Source organism: Mastigoproctus giganteus, chromosome 1, assembly GCF_048544385.1.
Source record: "Mastigoproctus giganteus isolate SK-2022 chromosome 1, ASM4854438v1, whole genome shotgun sequence".
NCBI lineage: Eukaryota > Metazoa > Arthropoda > Arachnida > Uropygi > Thelyphonidae > Mastigoproctus > Mastigoproctus giganteus.
This window is the reverse complement of record NC_143575.1, coordinates 263,372,043-263,392,452: the sequence shown is the minus strand read 5'-3', so window position 1 is coordinate 263,392,452 and position 20,410 is coordinate 263,372,043. Positions and strand designations below refer to the sequence as shown.

Sequence of the window (20,410 nt, the reverse complement as noted above, 5' to 3'; positions counted from 1 at the left end):
AAGAGGGGAAAAATTGGAATGAGGCAGGGCTGCACCATATCACCACTTCTTTTTATAATTTCCTTGGATCAGTTAATAAAAGAATGCAAGTTAGAAACAAATTAAGCATAGGTTTAATTAAGCAAATTAAGCAAAGACGTAAAAATTCAGTCATTACTATATACAGATGATACAGTGCTGTTAAACAGTAGTCTGCAAACATTTCAGGAATCTCTTAAGAGTATTTGGATACTCTTAAGAGATACACACAGACAGCCTAATAAGCAGTAGGGATCTGCTTTTTACTATGTACTGGATGATATCTACTGAAATTGGCCTTAATTCAGGTGATAGCCTCATGGCAGTTATCGCAAAGCAGCTACTAGGTTTGGAAGAGCATTTTGTTGGCAGCCTCACATGGTACTGCAATGCACCACACGGCATCCAAAGCAGATGAGATTCAGGCTTTAAGTTGGCCAGTTAAACTTTCAGATGTCACTGTCCACAAATAGACCTTACTGTAATATCATGGAGCACTAACATGCAGATGATGATACCCACTTCCATCATACTAGGTGGTATCCAACAGTCCAAAACTAGCTGAGACAGCCCCATATATCAGACCACCTTCAAACTTAGTGGTCAAGACTACATACTCTGACAAAGCATTCTGGGCAATCTCCACACTCAAACAAATACAATGGAATTAAATCACATAGTGAGATGTGCCACTCCATAGCATTTTATTTTCTCCACTGTTCTGGAGTCCAAAAACACCAAAAAGATACCTCCTAAAGCAGTTTTGCATTGATAACTACAATATTGAAACCAAGGCTATACAGTTCTCTACTATGTGATGTTTTCTGCAGATGAAAAGCATCAGGCATAATGGGGAAAGTAAGAGTGATTTCATATTTTTTTTTTATATTTCTTTTCATCATTTAGTCATTCTAATACTAACATATGCTACAACAGATTTCTGGAGGTTCACAGAAAGATATGTAGCCACCATACCAAGTTGCAAGTCTAAGTCTACCCATGATCAATACTGCTACTAAAAAAGACCCATAGGATTTATAGTGGAATGACTAAGCCAATGGCGCCTCCATAGCCAGGTGGGCAGGAGCAGCAGTGCATAGCATACGTTTCTTGATTAGACAGGGGTTCGAGCCGGTGACCACCAAATATGGAGGATGCGGAAAGGTCAGGGAATGACCACTGCATATCCCCGGAGCAATATGGCCCTAGTTGCTAATGCTCCTAAAAACCAAACAAACAAACAAACCTAAGCCAATATACAGGGTGTCTCAAAAATATTGGTACAAACGTTTAGGGGAGGTAGGTAACATCTAAAGGAATGTGAATAGCATAGGAACCCATAACCAGAAACGTTACCATACGTCGGTATATGGCGCTGTTCATCAGTTCGCGAAAGGGAAAATTTCTGGTTTACTCATTCAAGTAGTAGTTGCTACACAAAGAGCATGCATCGATATACGAACCGTGAGCTGGCAGACATGCACCTAGTGTATGGATTAGCAGAGGACAATGGAAGAGCCGCTCCACGAATTAATAAAGAAAGCTTCCCAGACAGACATGTACCGGAACGTTTGTTTGTGCATGTGCATCAAAATTTGTGCGATTATGGGTCATTTAGAGGTAACAGGAGTAGTGCGGACAGACAACGTTCGAAGCGAACTCTTGCCATGGAAGAAAGTGTGTTGAATGCCGTACAGAATAATCCTACTACCAGCACACGTGCCGTTGCCTCTGCCTGAGGAGTGTCTCGTTGCAGTGTACAGTGTGTCTGGCACGACGATTCCTTACACCCCTTTCATCTCCAACTCCCCCAAGATCATCCTGCATGTGTGGCTTTTGTGCAGTGGTTTTTCCAAGAAAGTGTTCAAGGCTTGAATTTTCCAGCCTATGTTTTGATCATGGATGAGACTTATTTCACTCAGGAAGGCTTATTCAATCAGCACAATGCTCATGTGTGGGCAAGTATGGTCGGTGGCTGCTTAGTGGGCCCATACCTGTTACCATCCCGCATGAGCTCCGCTAAATACTGGATCTTTCTTGAACAACTTCTATTAGGTTTACTTGATGATGTTCCAGCAAATGTGAGACGCAACATTTGGTTTCAACATGACAAGGCACCTGCCCATTATGGAAGGTGTGTTCGCGACCATTTGAACAGGCATTTTGGGCGTAGATGGATTGGCCGTGGTGGACCAGTTGCCTGGCCCCCCCATGCTCACCTGGGGGGGCTCTCAAATCTATCATGTATGAATCCCTGTGGAGACGGAAATGGATCTCGTGGCGAGACTCGTCTGTGCTGCTGCTACTGTCAAAGAAACTCCAGGTGTGTTCGACCGTGCCTGCCAATCCATGCTGCGTCGGTGTCACACATGCATCGCGTCTCATGGTGGAACCTTCGAGCATCTGTTGTAACAGATGCTCGAAGGTTTTAGGTGGTAGATGACTTTCTTCAACCGGTGAAATACCACCACTTTGCTTATTGGAGGCTTGAAGTGGCGAAACCCATGTTTAGTCTCTAGAGCAAAGTTTCCGGCATCCCTCTCCCCCATACTTCTCCTTCAACCCATGCACGGTACTAAGTACTATAGGCTTTGATACCTTTCGTGTTTGGGGTTTTCATAAAAAAAAAAAACACAAAAAACATCATGAAATGCATCCACCTCTTACTCCATTGTTAATATTATGTCAAATAAATATTTTCCACTAATTACTGTCTTGTGTCATTTCTGCTTCTTGTGTCTCTGCTACTACTTTCCCATGACGTTTTCGGTTGTGGGTTCCTATGCGATTCACATTCCTTTAGATGTTACCTAACACCCCTAAATGTTTGTACCAATATTTTTGAGACACTCTGTATATGTACATTATATATATATATAATCTTATTGTCAGTGGCACCCAGGCCTATCTCCACCTGTGTTCGCTATATACAAAAACAAAAGAAAATTCTCAATCTTATTGGTCTGGCCAGTAAGGGTATTAGACCTCTACCACCAGGGAACACCCATCAAAATAGACAAATGGAACCAGGCTCCCATCCCTGGCACAAGGAGCCAGGCCTGGATTCACAATCATCCTGCATACCCACCACTGAAGTGCAAGACTAGCGGTGCCAGCACTCCCGCTGCCAGGCTGCCCAAACCCAGGAGCCCTCAAACAATAGAAACACACATACAAACAAAAAAAAAAAAAACCCCTCTTACCCCACCATCAACAAAACTACAGTAAGAAACAGTAACCTTTAGTATTAACCCTTAATGTGTAATTGCAAGGTTAATCCAGTGTCTTCTCCTCTTGAACACGGCAACACAATATTGTTGCAATGTTTCAAATCTAAATTTACTAGCCAAGTAAGCACTTTCATTACCATGGTTAAAATCCTCAATTTGAGACATCAAGCTTTCTCTTTGAACAGTACAGGTAGTTCTTGTTTTATGGCTTTACGAGTTAATTCATTTCTAGCGCGCACTGTCAAAGCGGGAATTAAATTCCATAGACAATGTTAAAAATAGGGGTTATGTTCTCAACAATGAAATTAGTTAGCTAAATAGTTTATGTTTAAACAATGATTGATTTAACCAAAGAAATGAAAACGCAGCCTGTAAAATCAAGAAGATTATAATAATAGAGAAATTATTTACATGCACACTCGTTGATCACTCATTGGATTGTTGCACAAGGAGTTGTCTTCTTCAGAAATGCTTCAAAAGGCGTTTGTTTCCAAGATAATCTTCTATATTCTTTATAAATTTCAATAGCATGCATAAGCATTTTTTAACGGAATGCACAAATTGCAACTAACACGATTTGCGCGGAGTAACAAGTTTAAAGCTAAAAAAAAAAAAAAAAAAACGAAGAGAAGACTCTGAAAATATTTGTTTTTTTTATATGATTGAATATTTCAGTAAAGGTGTAACACTTTTACCGAAATCATCATCATAATGCAAAAAACCATACAATTCCAGCGATATTTTGGGAAATGCAAGAAGATAGTTTACTACCCGTTTATAATTGCTTGCAGTAACAGAAAAGCCCAATAAACCAGAAAGTGCAAATTGTTTTTGTTTTATGGTCGTGATCTCCAGAAATGTGCTTTAGAAAAATGTCACAAAGGCATTCAAAATTGGTTCTTATAACAGAACATATGATAATGATGAAAGTGTAGTGTATTTTAATGATTTGTATTGGTAACTAATACAACGAAAATTTCAAACTCACAGATCATGGAATGAATTACCAAAAAACAGTGTTATTATGTTCTTAAGATTTTTCATGATTCAATGGTGTCTCTGGAATGGATTAATATCGTACAGTGGGGTACACTGTATTGTATAGATACGCGGGTGGTTTGAAATGCAGTATTTATGAATGTTTAACATTCATTTTTTGCAATTAATGTTCGTATTTTCGATTTTGTTGATACTTTGGGAAAAAAAAAAAAAAAAAAAACCTTGCAAACCCAGGAACTTGTAAAGCGAGAACTGCCTGTATATAAATTAGCCATAAAGAACATGGCTCTAAGTTGCAGGCAATCCACAAATACACAATGGAGAACTTACCAAATTAAAATAATACAACTAGTTTAGTGACCCATGGCCAGTAAGGACATATGTTTCCATTGCTGGAAAAAATCATTTATTAATTTTATTAGAAAAAGTAAAAGTGAGACTGGGGACAAATAACCTAGTTACCTCCCCAGTGTCACCAGAATCCCACCTTTCTTGTCATTTACATATCACCTGCTGCAATGTACAGGAGAATTTTGGCACTTCACACAATATTCATTGAAGGAGTGTCTGAATATCTTTGTTTTATGTGGAGATTATCTTTGGTACAAAGTAACCTCTGTATACACCACTATTAATTTTTTTTGGCTGGTATTTCCAAATCACAAACACACCATCAAAAATGAAAAACCACAACGAAAAACCCTTATGTCAAATATATGTACACATAAGCTTATACAAAAAAAAAAAAAAAAACCCTTTGAGTAATAAACTAAGTGGACAGAAATCATGTGATACCTACCTAGTAATGAGTAGGCCCACCTTTCACCCAAATAAGGGCACTCACATGGCAAGGCATTGAGCACACTAGTTCATGAAAGCACTCTACACGTATTTCCATCCATGCTTGCTGCACCGCTGTCCATAATTCTGTTGCATTCCTGGGTGGAGGATTCAAAGCTTGAACGGACCTTTCCAAAGCATCCTAAAGATGCTGCACAGGGTTCATGTCCGGTGAAGGGGGGAGGTCATTCCACTGTGGTAAAATTGGTGGAATGCTCTTCAAACCATGTTCTAGTCACCACAGCCCCGTGGGGAGTTCATTGTCCTGCTGGAAGGGTCCACTGCCCTGTGGGTGCACGATGACCACGAAGGGATGCAGATGGTCTGCAAAGATGGACACATAACCTGGACCGTTCTGAAATGCACCTAGACGTACCAGAGGTCCCAATGTGTGCCAGCTTAACACGTTCTAGACCATTATCAATAGTCACCTCCCTGTAGTTGACATGACAGGTGCTTAGCTCCTTGTGGTTTCTACCAGATAAGCACCCTCCTGTCCGCTCAAAATAACTGGAAAAGAGGACTCACTGGACCAGGAGACCTGTCTCCAATCATCCAAGGTCCAGTGCCGATGTTCTTTTGCCCAGTTGAGGCGTAGAGTTCTGTGTCGTGGTGGTAGCAATGGGACTCTGGTGGGTCGGCGGCTCCCATAACCTATTGCAGCTAATGATTGCCTGATGGTCTTGGTGGAGAAGTTTCTGGCACCTCCCTTGGTTGGCACCCACTACATTTCTCCGTCCACTCCACTGAGATGTTATTCCGTAAATGGCGTATTCCCAATACACTCCTGATACTGTAGAATGGGACTAGTGCAATTTCTGCACCACCTCCACGATAATGACCCATGCATCAGACACCCACTATCTCTCTTTCAAAGGCTGTTACCTCATGACATTTATCCATACTGCCATCTAATTACCATCTCTGTGAATGCAGTGTACCTATATATCTGCCAAGCAGTGGGTTCGTCCACTAGAGAGAGGGGTAACAATGTTGCATTGCCCAGGAATTTACCCTCAAAGGACCAGAATTCAGGTATCCCATGAATTCTGGTCCTTTGAGGGTAAATTCCTTATGTTTTACACTTCAGTCTATGCGTTTTTTTTATTACTCAGTGTTGTTAATATAATAATTAAGAAATGACATTATGTGGTAATCTTGCATGGTATTTATTTTTAAATAACCACTCTTTACCATGTGGGCTTTTTTTTTTTTTTGAAATATAAAAGTTAGTTTATTTAGCCTTACTGACTAAATATACTATACAATTAGTAAAACATCTGCAAAGGTCCCAAATGTTTACCTATTTGTTTCAGAATCAGCTTCTGTAAAACATCTGGCCAACAACCTAACAATCCTAGAGGAGGACCTATTTATAAAATATTTTAACTGTGGAGTTACCTACATAGGAGAATCTTACAGACACCTCAGTTCACGACTAAAGATGTCCAATACAGGAGAATAAACAAATCTGATACTGCCTTCCATACATTTACAACTTACAATTGTAGGACTGTAGAGTTGTAAATTTAGCAATTTACAACTCTACAGTCCTTTCAACTGACCAACAATACAATAGAAGAAAATTTAAAGAATCATTCTTTCTAAAGATGTTCTGGTCCAACTCTATTAACAGAAAACAATTCGATCAACGATATTTCAACATCTTTAAAGATATAGCAGAAGACCACAAAAAAACAAAAACTGATTGAAGCAACTTGATTGAGGTGTGTAAGACCCTGAGAGGAAATAGTAAAATGAATGAGGATGAAATTTAAGGTTATATATGATTTCTAGAACTAGGGGCGATAAATTCAAGTTACAGGGAGAGATGTTTAGACTGGATTGCAAAAAGTTTTATTTTAGCCAGTGAGTTTCACATATATAGTTACCTATATATTTGAATATAGTTACCTACAGGAGGAGAGAAATGCATAGGTTGTCTATTTCCTTTTCTTTTATCTTTTAGCTGGTGCAGCATAAGCATTAGGTTTCATTGCACCATATGGTCATTACAGATACTAAAGTTATGTGGTGTAGCCTATCATGGACAGGGTGGCTGTAATTCAGTGATCACTGAGTGTATATATATAAAAAGTAAGATGAATGCTTATGAGTTGTATGTCACACCAAAATGACTCAACATTACACTATCCACTCATATCAACTAGGTGCAATGCCTTAGAATCCACATATAATCTCCCCACCAAGTTGGGAGGAAGAGTAAGTTTTGCTATTTCAGGTTCCTCCTGTTGTCTTTGCACACTATACTCACCTGCACACCTATGCCTGAGTAGCACTCATGTTTCTGAATAGATTTTACTGGACAACTACACAGCGAACAGAAATGTCAAGACTGCACTCTGGTTCACTGGCTACAGAAGCACTTCCATGTTGGGGGTGGGGTCAAAAACGTGTTTGGAAATGTTTCCACAAGGGAAGAGGATGTCCTAAGCACAATCCAACGTTTAAAAAAATCCTGAAATAAATATTTTCAGCCTTGTGGCATTCCTTAAGACTAATTACTATAGAAATGGTACACAGAGCTGGAGCAAGGGAAAAGGCGTCTCACATGTTTATGGAAAAAAATTGCTATCTAAATTTGAGCATTTTTAAGGATTTGAACTTGACAATGAAACCAGCAGTGTGTGTGTGTACAACTTTCCCAAGAAATTGGGTTTGCCAAAGTAGAATAGACAGATGTGGAAGTTGCAGAAAGGACAACACTCAGATTATGAAGAAGAAGCCAGTAGGAGGGGGCAAGGGCTGTGCAAATTTTAGTACCTGAGGTAAGAATGAAAAATTGTTCACTCCCCAAAATAGCACTTCTCGAAAATTACTAGGGGTATACTCATCCCTTATTATGCACTGTTGGAAGAGAACAGGAAGTCAGTGACAACTGTGGCTTAACTTTTTAAAATATTAAATAAAAAATAGAAAACACCTTAAGTCAAAGCTTCAATTGAAGAATTTAAAGATTTCTCAATCTCACTGTTTCTTATCAAAACATTTCACATGAAAAAAAAAAAAAGGAAAAAGATGTAACAATACCATGTATTAGTTTTTTGTTTCTACCTTTATCACTGTTTCTATTCTCTAAAAGAATAGTTACATACAAGAAATGTACATAAACAAGTAAAAAAAAAAAAAAAAAAAACTACCCAAAGTATAGCCACATAATAAAGGATAAAATTAAAAATAAGTTGATCAGGTTAGGGTGCTGAAATTGTGTCCAACTTACACAATTTTATCTTACACAAAGTTTTTAAAGAATGCATCCCTTGTGTTTAGCTGGAGACTGGTTGCATGTATACATGATTTGTCTCATTTTCTCTAGTACAAGAACTGACCAAAAACTATTCAATATATACCATTCCAGATGTGTAGAAGGGTTCCCAAAATTTTTCTGATATAGATAATAATAATAATATAGATACTTACAGCAGTAGCTACTAAAATAGGAGTGCGTCCTGTACGAAAACTCCAAAGAGCTTCTTCTCGTTCTCGCTGGGAACGATCTCCATGAATACTAGTTACAGGATAACCTTCAGTCGTAAGGAAATGTTCAAGGGCATCAGCTCCTTTCTTGGTTTCCACAAACGTGAGTGTAAGAGAGTCACGAGCTGTAAATTTATACCTTGTTTAGATAATGTTATTATTTCAGGTTTCCCACCCCCCCATTAAAATGGAAAAAAAAAGTATAAATATCCGAATAACACACATAGATCAATATAATTTAAAATTATTGCTGAAAGGAAATTCTTACGTGCTCTACAGGTATCATTTGATATTAAGAGAAATCTAAGAATCCAATCAAGTCATTATAAGAATTTTGTGCAGCTGAATGTGACTACACCAACTATTGGTACAATATCAAATGCAGTAGTACCTTTAATGACCCATGAAAGTACTTGATTGGTAAGATGCTGGTACAAGAGATAAAAAAATATGTATTTGGTAAAAATTAACTTTAGAAATTGTCAGCTACAGGATTTATTGTTAAGAGGGAGTCCTATTGTAGCAGGGCTATATAAACAATTGTATATTTCTTTAAAACACTCGAGTAGAATATCAGCAATAGTTAAATTAACATAATCTGTGTAAATATTTACTATTACTCACGAAAGGCTCATAATTCAGAAGTCTGACATTTATTTATTTAGTTATAGTCATAATGAACAGAAAAGAGTTTGCAACACATTGATAAGCACAAGAAGCCAGTTATATTTTTGTAATAAATGTTTTGATGGTACTAAAACACAGTGATGCTAGCAACTTAATTCAACTGGTTATAACTCTTTATATGATTTCATGATTTGCTGTTGTCAAATTGCAAGTTTCAGTCTACATCTACATGTACCTTTCAATACATGTTTTGTTTCTGTGTGCAACTGATGTGCTTTTATATTATCACAATTTCTGAAATGTGAAAAATGTCATTTGGAACATCATGCAAATATCAACTTTCACCTAAATCTTCTGAAACATTGGAAATGCATCAGGTTTATTGGGGATGATTCTGCAAGTAGTATTACAGTAGATTGAATAGCATCATAGGTTCAAAGATGGAGGAGAAAGTTCAACTGATAACTGTTCTTGGAGTTGTGCATACCTGGAAAAGACTGAACGAAAAGAAACACTTCACATGTTTTTCCCATGGAAACTGCCATGTAATTTTAAGCAATGATTCGAACATGTTGAGTAACCTGAATATGTCAGTTGATCAACATGTGGTGCCTTGGAGTTTTGAAATTTCACAACAGCATTTGATAATATTCCATTGCTCTTAAAAACCATCATTGTAGGGTGACCCACAAGCAAAGCAAGAATAATCAAATTGGAAACTGCTACAGTACTGATCAAAAAAATTTTGGCAATGCTGGCTGAAAGAAAAAGTGATATTTGAAAATTGTTTGCATCATATGTACCATGAATTCACAACCCGCCCCACTACTAAAATGTTTAATGCATTAAATGGATTGAGTAAACTAAATACTGATGGTATCCTCACTTGTTCTCAGGCAACATATACTTAAATTTAAAAAGGATGGTAGCAGGATAGATGTGCAAAAAATTTTCTTTCAGCCAAGGTGAGTGATTGTTGGAACACTATCATTTGGCATTGTGAAAGTGGACAGTTTAGCATTAGTAAAGGCACATGATGCAAGAAAGCAAGCTTATATAGCATAAGCCAAAAAACCCCCTTCTCATTTCACCCATTCACTTGCTCCAAACTGCTTTGAATCTATTTAAGCTATCAACTACTTGTTGGCTAAAGGCAAACTTCCACACATCTATCTTTTCTCAATTTGAATTTGTCCTCTAAGGCAATTATTCTGAGCAGGAGGAAGAATCCCATCAGCATTAGGCATACTCAAACCATTCAAGGCTTTATACACCTCAATCAGATCACCTCGCAGGTGCCTAGTCTCCAGACACTAATTTGCAAAACTTAAGCCTTTCTTCATAAGAGCAATCCTTTGTTCCCAATCTTGTTACCCTTCTCTGTACTCGTTCCAGCAGCTCTACATCCTTCTTAAAATGAGGCCTACAGACCTGTATACAGCACTCAAGGTGTGGCCTGACCATTGCCTTATAGAAGGGGATAATACCTCCTTATCACTGATAGAAAATTTCCTGTGTTTCATTGACATGGCACCATAAGCTACCCTTGCAGACTGTCAGCACTGCTCAGAAAACTTCATATCTGCCTGCACAATTACCCCAGGTGCTTTTCATTCTCTGCCACTGTCAGTGTAGTACCACACAGTTTATACATTACTCTGGGGATACTGCTTCCCATATGCAGTACTTTAAATTTGTCAATGTTAAACTTCGGTTGCCACCTCTCAGCCCAACTTTTCTAGATCCTGTTGCAGCAGCATACTGTCATTAACAACCCTGTCGACTTTTGTATCGTCTGCAAACTTGGACATTAAGCATGATATACCATCATCAGTATAAATAATAAATACAGAAAACAACAATGGAACCAACACTTAACCCTGGGGTACTCCACTAATAACATTAGTCCCTGAAGAGCAGTGTCCATTGATTAACACTGTCTTCTCCCACTCAACCACCCCTTTATCCATAGCAGCAATTTGCCTGCAATGCCACACTGCTCAAATTTCATGTGCAACAGTATCAAAAGCCTTTCTAAGATCCAAATATATGATATCAAAATTCTTTGCATCCAGTTCCTTTGTGACCACATCATAGTATCCAATCAAATTGGTCAGACAAGACTTTCCCTTAACAAACCCATGCTGTGTCCAAGCTATAACTGAAGTCTTATCTAGATGATCCTGCAGTGCTTTTTTAACCAGTGCCTCCATTAATTTCTAGGGAAATTAATGGAGGCACTGGTTAGTGCAAAAGTTTGAATAAATATAAATTTAAGGAAGAATTAGACAAATTAATTTCCCTAGAAATTAATGGAGGCACTGGTTAAAGTGCAAAAGCTTCAATAAACATAAATTTAAGGAAGAATTAGACAAATTACCAGAGTGGATGGACAATTGAGGTGAGTATTTTTTTGTGTGATGACTGTATAAAGCTTGCTTCCTTGCACCATTTGCTACTAATAATAAATACAGTCAGTCCTCATATAACACGTGTTTACACTACACGAATTCAATCATACACGATCAGCCTTTCTGTTTACAAAAAAGGTAGTCAAACGCGGAATCACCAACTGAATGCAATATGATAGGAATGAAGAGAAGGGGAAACATTTCACCATAATAAGGTAAAAACCCACACAATTCCAGCTATCGGTATTATCGCAAATGCAAGGAGATCGAGTTTACTACTAGTTTATAACAGATTCCACTAGCAGAAACGCAACTGGAAATTGTTTTTATTGTTTTATGGTAGTAACCCCCAGAAATAGTGTATCTCTGCCTTTATGGTGTTGTTTATTCAGTTGTTACACGTGCGCAGCTTTGTTTATGTGTATCAAGTGTGCCTCCTCGTTTTGTAATTGTGCTTTATTCCCTAAAAATGAGCAAAATACTTAAAAGGTGTGAAAAGGAAGCGTGAAGACATTGCAGATTCAGAGAGAAAAAGAAAAGCAATATCGATAAACAGAGGCAGACTGAGTCAAAAATTCTTACTCGGGAAAGTCTGTAGTGGTCTCATACTAGCGTTTATGGCCAAAATCACACCGGCCTCCGGCCCACCCCACACAAAGCTTATGGCCAGTCCGCCTCTGTCGATAGAGAAAAAAAATATGAAATTGTGAACCGCTTTGAGCGAAATGAAAGACCATGTGATATTGTACGTACTACAGGCCTAAATTAGGCAACGCCGAGAATTAGAAAGATGCATAAAAATAACTTTCATAGCAGGAACAACTTAAGGTGTAATTAAAAATCATTAGATTAAGACACAAAGAATTGGAAGAGATGGAATGGCTGTCATCTGTTTTGATAGAAAATCAAACAAAAAACAAGTTTGCTTACGATAGAAGCAAAAGCATTAGCAATATTTTATTACATAATAGTCATAATAAAATACGTAAGTATTTTATTACGATAATTTATTGTGTTTGGTAATGTTTTGGTTACAAATGTGTGTTCAATCTTCGGTGGACGGCACCTAACCCTATTTTTCCCATAGGGCCTGTCGTTTATATTGCACGAGGGTTTCTAGGAACACAACTATCATGCTATAGGACTGACTGTATTAGAAATACTTAAATTCTAACCAGTTACCAGTTTACTTAACCAGTTTAAGTATTTAAATTCTAACCTTTTTAGAATTTAAATACTTAAATTCTAACAAGGAGAAAACTTTCAGAGTGGCTGTACCCAGTTTTACATATAATACGAATCTAGAGACTTTTTGATGTAAAAATGAATAAAAAGCAAAAATCAGTAACTCTCAAACAGGTCTAAAAACAAGTAAAGAAACATAAGTACAGTCAGTACTTATGACTAGAAACCCTCGTGCAATGCAAAATCGCGCAATATAAACAGGCCCTATGGGAAAAATAGGGTTAAGTTTGTAACAAAAACATTACCAAACACAATAAATTATCATAATAAAATACGTATTTTATTAAGACTATTATGTAATAAAATATTGCTAATGCTTTTGCTTCTATCATAAGCAAACTTGTTTTTTTTTTTTTTTTGATTTTCTATCCAAAATAGATGACAGCCGTTCCATCTCTTCCAATTCTTTGTGTCTCGATCTAATGGATTTTAATTACACTTTGAGTTGTTCCTGCTATGAAAGTTTTTATTTTCTCTGCATTCTTTCTAATTCTCGGCATTGTCTCATTTAGGCCTGTAGTACGTGCAATATCACATGGTCTTTCATTTCGCTCAAAGCGTTTCACAATTTCATATTTTTTCTCTATCGACAGAGGCGGACTGGCCATAAGCCTTACAGGGGAAACTCTGGTGGGCCAGAAGCCGGTGTGATTTTGGCCATAAACGCTAGTATGAGGCCACTACAAATTCTCCCAGGCAAGAATTTTTGACCCAGTCCGCCTCTGTTTATCGATATTGCTTTTCTTTTTCTCTCTGAATCTGCAGTGTCTTCACGCTCCCATTTCACACCTTTTAAGTATTTTGCTCATTTTTAGGGAATAAAGCACAATTACAAAACGAGGAGGCACGCTTGATACACATAAACAAAGCTGCGCGCGTGTAGCAACTGAATAAACAACACCGTAAAGGCAGAGATACACTATTAACACCTCACATTTTACTAAAGCACATTTCTGGGGGTTACTACCATAAAACAATAAAAACAATTTCCAGTTGCGTTTCTGCTAGTGGAATTTGTTATAAACTGGTAGTAAACGCGATCTACTTGCATTTGCAATAATACCGATAGCTGGAATTGTGTGGGTTTTTACCTTATTATGGTGAAATGTTTCTCCTTCACTAATATAAAAAAAAAAACAAATACATTTTAAGAATCTTTTCTTCATTCCTATTCCGTTGCATTGAGTTGGTGTGATTCCGCGTTTGACTGCCATGTCTTGTAAACACAAAGGTGAATCGCGTATAAGCGAATTCGATTCGTGTTTTATACGATATCGTTTCCCTATTTATAAATCGTGTATGATCGAATTCATGGTAGTGTAAACATGTGTTGTACGAGGACTGACTGTATATGATTACTATTAAAAACATTTATATATATTTATACAAGTTTATAATTTTTTAAAACTAAAAAAATTTCAGACATTTCCTTTGTCATATGAAAAAATAAGATTTCAAACATGCATTGATAAAATTTGGACTTTCAATCAACACATATTTGATGATTAAGATGGCAGGGCACTGGCACACAGGATCATCAACCTGCAGCAGAAAAAAATAAGGTGACTGTGTACTACGTAGAGCAGACTCCATAGTTCGATTAGAGGCTTAATTTCACAAGCCTGGTCATGAATGTTGCCATGAGAAGACAATGGCAACATTAATACCTGTAATGAACTTAAAGAATCTGTGTATGTAATACACTTCTGGTTGCGGTAAGTTTGTATGATCCAAACTTAACTCTATAGCATGCAACTCTGCAGTGCATATTCTTCTTGCAGGAAGAAGCTGCATGGATACTGTAATGTCTGGAAAAACTGTGGCAGATCCCGCAGACAGTTCTAGCCGTTTATATAAAGTGACAAGGAATATATTCAGCTTAGTGTGCTGAATAGCTCTTCAATATAAATACTGAATGGACAGTTGGGAGTCTGACAGGTATTATAAACATTTTTCCCTCTTAAAGATTGAGCCAATATGACTGAAAAATACATGTCCATATGACAGTGATTTCAGATTTAATGCATACTGTAGAGAAGTGTTTCTGTCAAAGCGATAGTGATGGTTCATTTGTTTCCACATAAGGGCTCAGGACAGATGTATGAAATGCTCCAGTAGAAATATGAATCATCCAATGGTGGACAGGACCACAGCCAGTGAAGTACACTGGTTTAGCAGATGCATATACTTAGCACATTTAGTCTAGTTTAGATCACACAAGTGCACAATAGAATTGTGACAATTGATGGCTTGTTGCCAGTGTCTTTTAATAACCTTCACATTGTACATTAGTGTGCAAAATTTAAGGACCAGTCAGGTTTTCACCTGTAGCTTCTCATAGAAGTGGCCTGTATACAGGAAAAGCATACCAAAGGAACCTCACAAGGTACAGAAATGACAAAGGAAACAACACCGACAACAATGGAAACAAAACGGTACAGAGGGACTTTATCCAAAAATGGAAATATAGCACTGGCTGCCATGATACAGATGCATGACTACCAAAGATGGAACAAAGGGAAGAGGTAGTCCTCAGTAGGAGATATGGCCACCCCTAATGTCAATGCAGACTTTGCATCACCTGTCCATACTTAGAACAATGTTGTTAAGTTCTTGCGGTAACATCGTCCATTCCTCTGTCAGCACCATCTTCAGCTGATAAACATTTGATGGTGGGTGTGGATGTGCGGCTAGGCATCTCCGCGAGAGCATCCCATATGGGTTCGATGGGTCTAGATCGGCGGAACGGGCAGGACAATCCATATGAACAATGTCCTTACTTTCCAAAAGCATATCAACAGCTGCAGTGCGATGGGGTGTGGCGTTATCATCCATAAACACGAACTCGGACCGGAGACAATGGCACCTCGGGACAGATGCACACGGGGAAGGATTACCTCAGTAAAGTAGCGTGCACTGTTTACAGTACCGCCCTCCTGTATCTGGAGTTGTGCACATCCATTCAAGATAACGCCTCCCTGGACGAGAACACCTCGACCGCCATATCGATCCCTTTTAGTGATATCTGCAGGGTGATACCGTGTGCCAACCTCTCACCAGATTAGCTGCCATCCAGAATCGCTGCTGAGACTGAATCTACTCTCATCAGTAAAGTGTACCTTAAATAAAGATTTTGTGGTTGTAACCTTTAGAAATAGTGTTGGTCCTTAAGTTTTGCACACCAGTGTATGATGGAAAATACACTGATATTATCAACATAGAAGGCACTGGTTAAAGCTGAGGTTAGTTATTCTGTGTGGTATCCACCTTGACAGCAAAAGGTGTAACAATGGAATTTTGGGGAAGAAACCAAGGGAGGGCAGATTCCTTACAAACTTGGAATAACCTATGGGATAAAAAGTTGATAATGAAAACAGGGAGGTTCCTCTAATACCAAAGCTAGAGAGGTCTTTTAAAATACCAAATCCTGAAGTTGAGTTTTATTTACTTTCCCATATCAAAGATGACAGATATCAGGTGGCTGTGTTTTAGGTAGGCAATACAGGTAGACATTTTTAATCTATTTAGATGGTCTAATGTGGATCTGTTCCTTCGGAAGCCACATCCTAGAGGTCAATTGCTTCTAAATACCACATAAGATAGGTGTTGTTTAGATGGGCGATTCTTCATGATTTTGCAGAAAAAAACTATTGAGTGACGATGACGATTGTTCATTTCCTAAGCCAGGAAATGACAAAGATGAGTGCCTTGTGACAGGAGTCTGGAAATTGCTCATTAAGATGGATTCTGGGTGAAAGTTGCTTAATTATTTCCTAATGTGTGTCAGTGGGCCCAACAGCACATGCTTTAGTAAGAATTAGAGCTGCTGTTAAACTTCCTATGGTGCATTGTCAGGGTGAAAACATATCTGAAGTTAACTGCCAGCTAACAAATATGATATTGCAGAAATATAAGAAAATGTTTCCTCAAGAGAACTAGCTGTTGAATCTGCAAATAGTGCATTAATTATATCCCAGAATCAATGAAGGACGTGATATGTTTTTTCCCCTTCATTTTCCAAATTTGTTCCCAAACTATCTCAGTGCTGGTCAACTCAGTAACAGAGAATGAAAAGTAGATCCAGAATTGAAGTACACAGAAAACACCCAGGTAGAGCATGTGGAAAAAGGCATTTGCTCTCACATGCACATTTAAAAGTTATGAAATCAGACCATGGTAGGATATCACCAGATTATCTTCCCAAGATTTGTTTTGTGCCTTTGTTACTGCAGTGCATTCTAAATTTCACCATGGATTTGGAAATGGAGACCTGGTAGATGTTCTTGGAATTGCAGATGCATGGACAATAAATATTTTCTGTGATGTATATCACTGCATCATTGATAGGCTCCTCACAGACTAGCAATGCCAAAAACTGCCATGTTTAGAAGGCATTTGAGTAAGCTCGATCAGCCTTCCACTAGGAAGTGGTATTTATTACAGGAAAGAAATCACTTCTACATGGGTTATCTTCCACCTCCCAAAAGTAAAGGGGAAGTGAAGTAGACAAAGACCAATGGCAGAAAACACTCGATCTGGTTCTTCACAAAGACAGCAGCTCCTCCATGAGCAGGATCATTTGCTTTCAGATATATCTCCTATAAGCAAAAGTAAACAGGTTCATGTTTTTGCAGGAAGTCCTTGTGGTTACCTGTACTTTGTCAAAATCCACAGCAATTCCACTGTAGGAATTTAGCCATTATTTGGGCTTGGTGTATCCATCAGTTGGCTTCTTAAGTGCCAAAGGCCTATTTTTCTCAGTCTTGGAATTGTCCTTTTTGGAGAAGAATAGACATTAACTAGTGTCCATTTCTTCCTCAGCAAAAAATATCCAAAACTGATCCATTAGATACTGCCTTAAGATTCAACATCCATCTTTTTCTTGTACTACCTATTGTTGGCAATTAGGCCTTTTTTTTTTCAGCACTGGAGCAGCATCTGACTGGTTTTATTAAACTCTGTAAATAGCGAGCAATGGGAGTGAATGAAAAGTTCTTATGTAAGTAAAGTCCTGAACTGGGGAAAAAGCACAATTTACAAGCAAGTGAAATAAATGTGTATAGGGAAATCAATAAAGCCCACAATTACCCCAGACTTCAGAAAGAAAAATTTGGGTGAAGTTGTGTGAAGGAAAAACTTATGACTGGATGCTTGCAAAGATTTTGTTCAAACAGTTGATAATGAACCTGGTTTCCTAAACAGCATTATTACTGGAGATGAGTTTCTTCCAGTATTATCCTGAGACCAAATCAAAGTTGCCCAAGACAAAAAAAAACTACCCAATTTCTAAAAATCATGTAAGACATACTGATCACATTCTTTGACCATAAAGGACCATTACCAGTGATTATTACTTTGATAGCGGTTGGCTCGCAGCTATTGTATGACAGTGTGCTTTATCACAGTGATCAATGTGTACACTGAGTGGACAGAAACCATGGAATACCTACCCAGCAATGAGTAGGCCCACCTTTCACCTGGATAACGACACTCACACAGCAAGGCATTGAGTCCACTAGTTCACAAAAGCATTCCACAGGTATCTCCATCCATGCTTGCTGCACTGCTGTCCGTAATTCGATCACACTCCTGGGTGGAGGATCCAAAGTTCGAATGAACCTTTCCACAGCATCAAAAAATATTCTACAGAGTTCATGCCGGTGAATGGGGAGGACATTCCATGGTGGTAAAATCAGTTCAGAGGAATTTTCTTCAAACCATGTTCTAGTCATCAAGGCTCAGTGGGGAGGCGCAATGTCCTGCCAGAAGAGTCCATTGCCCTGTGGGTGCACAATGACCATGAAGGGATGCAGATGGTCTGCAAGGATGGACATGTAACCTGGACAGTTCAGAGATGCGTCTAAATGTACCAGATGTCCTAATGTGTGCCAATTCAACATACCCCAGACTATTACTGACAGTTCACCTGCCTGTTATTTGGTTTTTAGGAGCATTAGCAACTAAATGCCATATTGCTCCAGGGATATGCTGTGGTCATTCCCTGACCGTTTCGCATCCTCCGTATTTGGTGGTCACAGGCTAATCACCTGCCTGAACAGTTCCTTGTCGACACGACAGGTGCATAGCTTCATGCGGTTTCCACCAGATAAGCGTCCTCCTGTCTGCTTGAAATAACTGGAAACAGGACTCACTGGAGCAGGAGACCCATCTCCAATCATCCAAGGTCCAGGGCCTATGCTCTTTCGCCCAGTTGAGGTGCAGAGTCCTGTGTCATGGTGTTAGCAATGGGACTCTGGTGGGTCGGTGGCTCCCATAACCTATTGCAGCTAATGTTCGCCTGATGGTCTTGGTGGAGACATTTCTGGCACCTCTGTAGTTGAAGTTGGCAGTGATTTGTGACACTGTTGCTCTCCAGTTGGTTGAAACAATGTGAGACAGACGGCCAGGTTCATCCACCACATTTCTCCGCACACAGCACTGTCCATGATGAGATTTTATTCCGGAAACTGCATATTCCCAATATACCCTTGATACTGTAGAACGGGGATAGTGCAATTTCTGTACCACCTCTGCGATAGAATGACCCATGCATCAGGCACTCACTATAACCCCCCCTCTTTCAAAGTCAGTTAACTCACGACATTTTTCCATATTGACATTGAATTATCGTCTACACGAATGCAGTGTACCTATATAGCTGCCAAGTGATGGGTTTGTCCACTGGCGAGAGGGAAGACAGCATCATGTAGCACAAGAACCAGGTATCCCATGAATTATGTCCTTTCAGTGTATATGTTTCTGCCTCACAAGCAAGTTGCAGTGCTCAACCACCTTTTTTACTCTGAACTGGCTCCAGAAGACTCTCTTCCAAGATGAAATTGAGATTGAAGGGATGCCAATTTAATTAATAGTGCTTGTGACATTCAGAAAAATATGATTGTTGGAACCAAATACTATCACAGCATGAGTTTTGGGAGTATTTACAAAGCTTTTATGGTTCATTATGGCCTAGCAGCCCCTGCGCCACTAAGCATGAAGAAACAATAACTGTATATGTTGGCTTATTGCTATTTAATGGTTTGACTGCTCTTCTCACTTCCCATTATATGCTCAGCTCATTTCCAAACATATTTCCTTTTCTCCCTTCCAACTCTGGCATGCTCAAGAATATGCAGTATGCTGCCCTTGACAGGTAATACATGCAGGCTTTGGTGCTGAACATACTGTAATTTTATGGTCCTTTGCACTACACCAATCACCTGCAAGGGCACGATAACAGGCCATTTGCAAGTGCTAGTGTATTTCTGATAGTAAGTGGTGCAACTACAGAAGTGTGACAAATTAGATGTTTGTGTATTGAAAGAAAGGACGATGTTTCTAGTGAGTACTAGATTCCCATCCCCATGTATGAATATTTATTTTTGCAACACTGTCAAGTCCTTGAGGTTTTTAGTTTAGAACTGATTTCCTCTTCAGACAATTCAAGATGATATTCGGAGATGATGCCTCGGGATGAGTTCGGTGTTGTGTGGAGTATGACTGTAATGGCATTTCCCCATAGTGGCTTGAAGGAGCTGCTCT

The 20,410-nt window shown here is 38.7% G+C and overlaps 1 protein-coding gene across 3 annotated transcripts in view; it reads right to left on the bottom strand.

The window, feature by feature from the left end:
• bel (ATP-dependent RNA helicase bel) overlaps positions 1-20,410 on the bottom strand; it is a 277,696-nt gene that overhangs the window by 46,172 nt on the left and 211,114 nt on the right. For all 3 annotated transcript variants that reach the window (XM_090377286.1, XM_090377294.1, XM_090377300.1), the window contains one exon: positions 8,529-8,710. In XM_090377286.1, the coding sequence (XP_090233412.1) occupies positions 8,529-8,710 (182 nt within the window). The remainder of the gene's footprint in view (positions 1-8,528; positions 8,711-20,410) is intronic.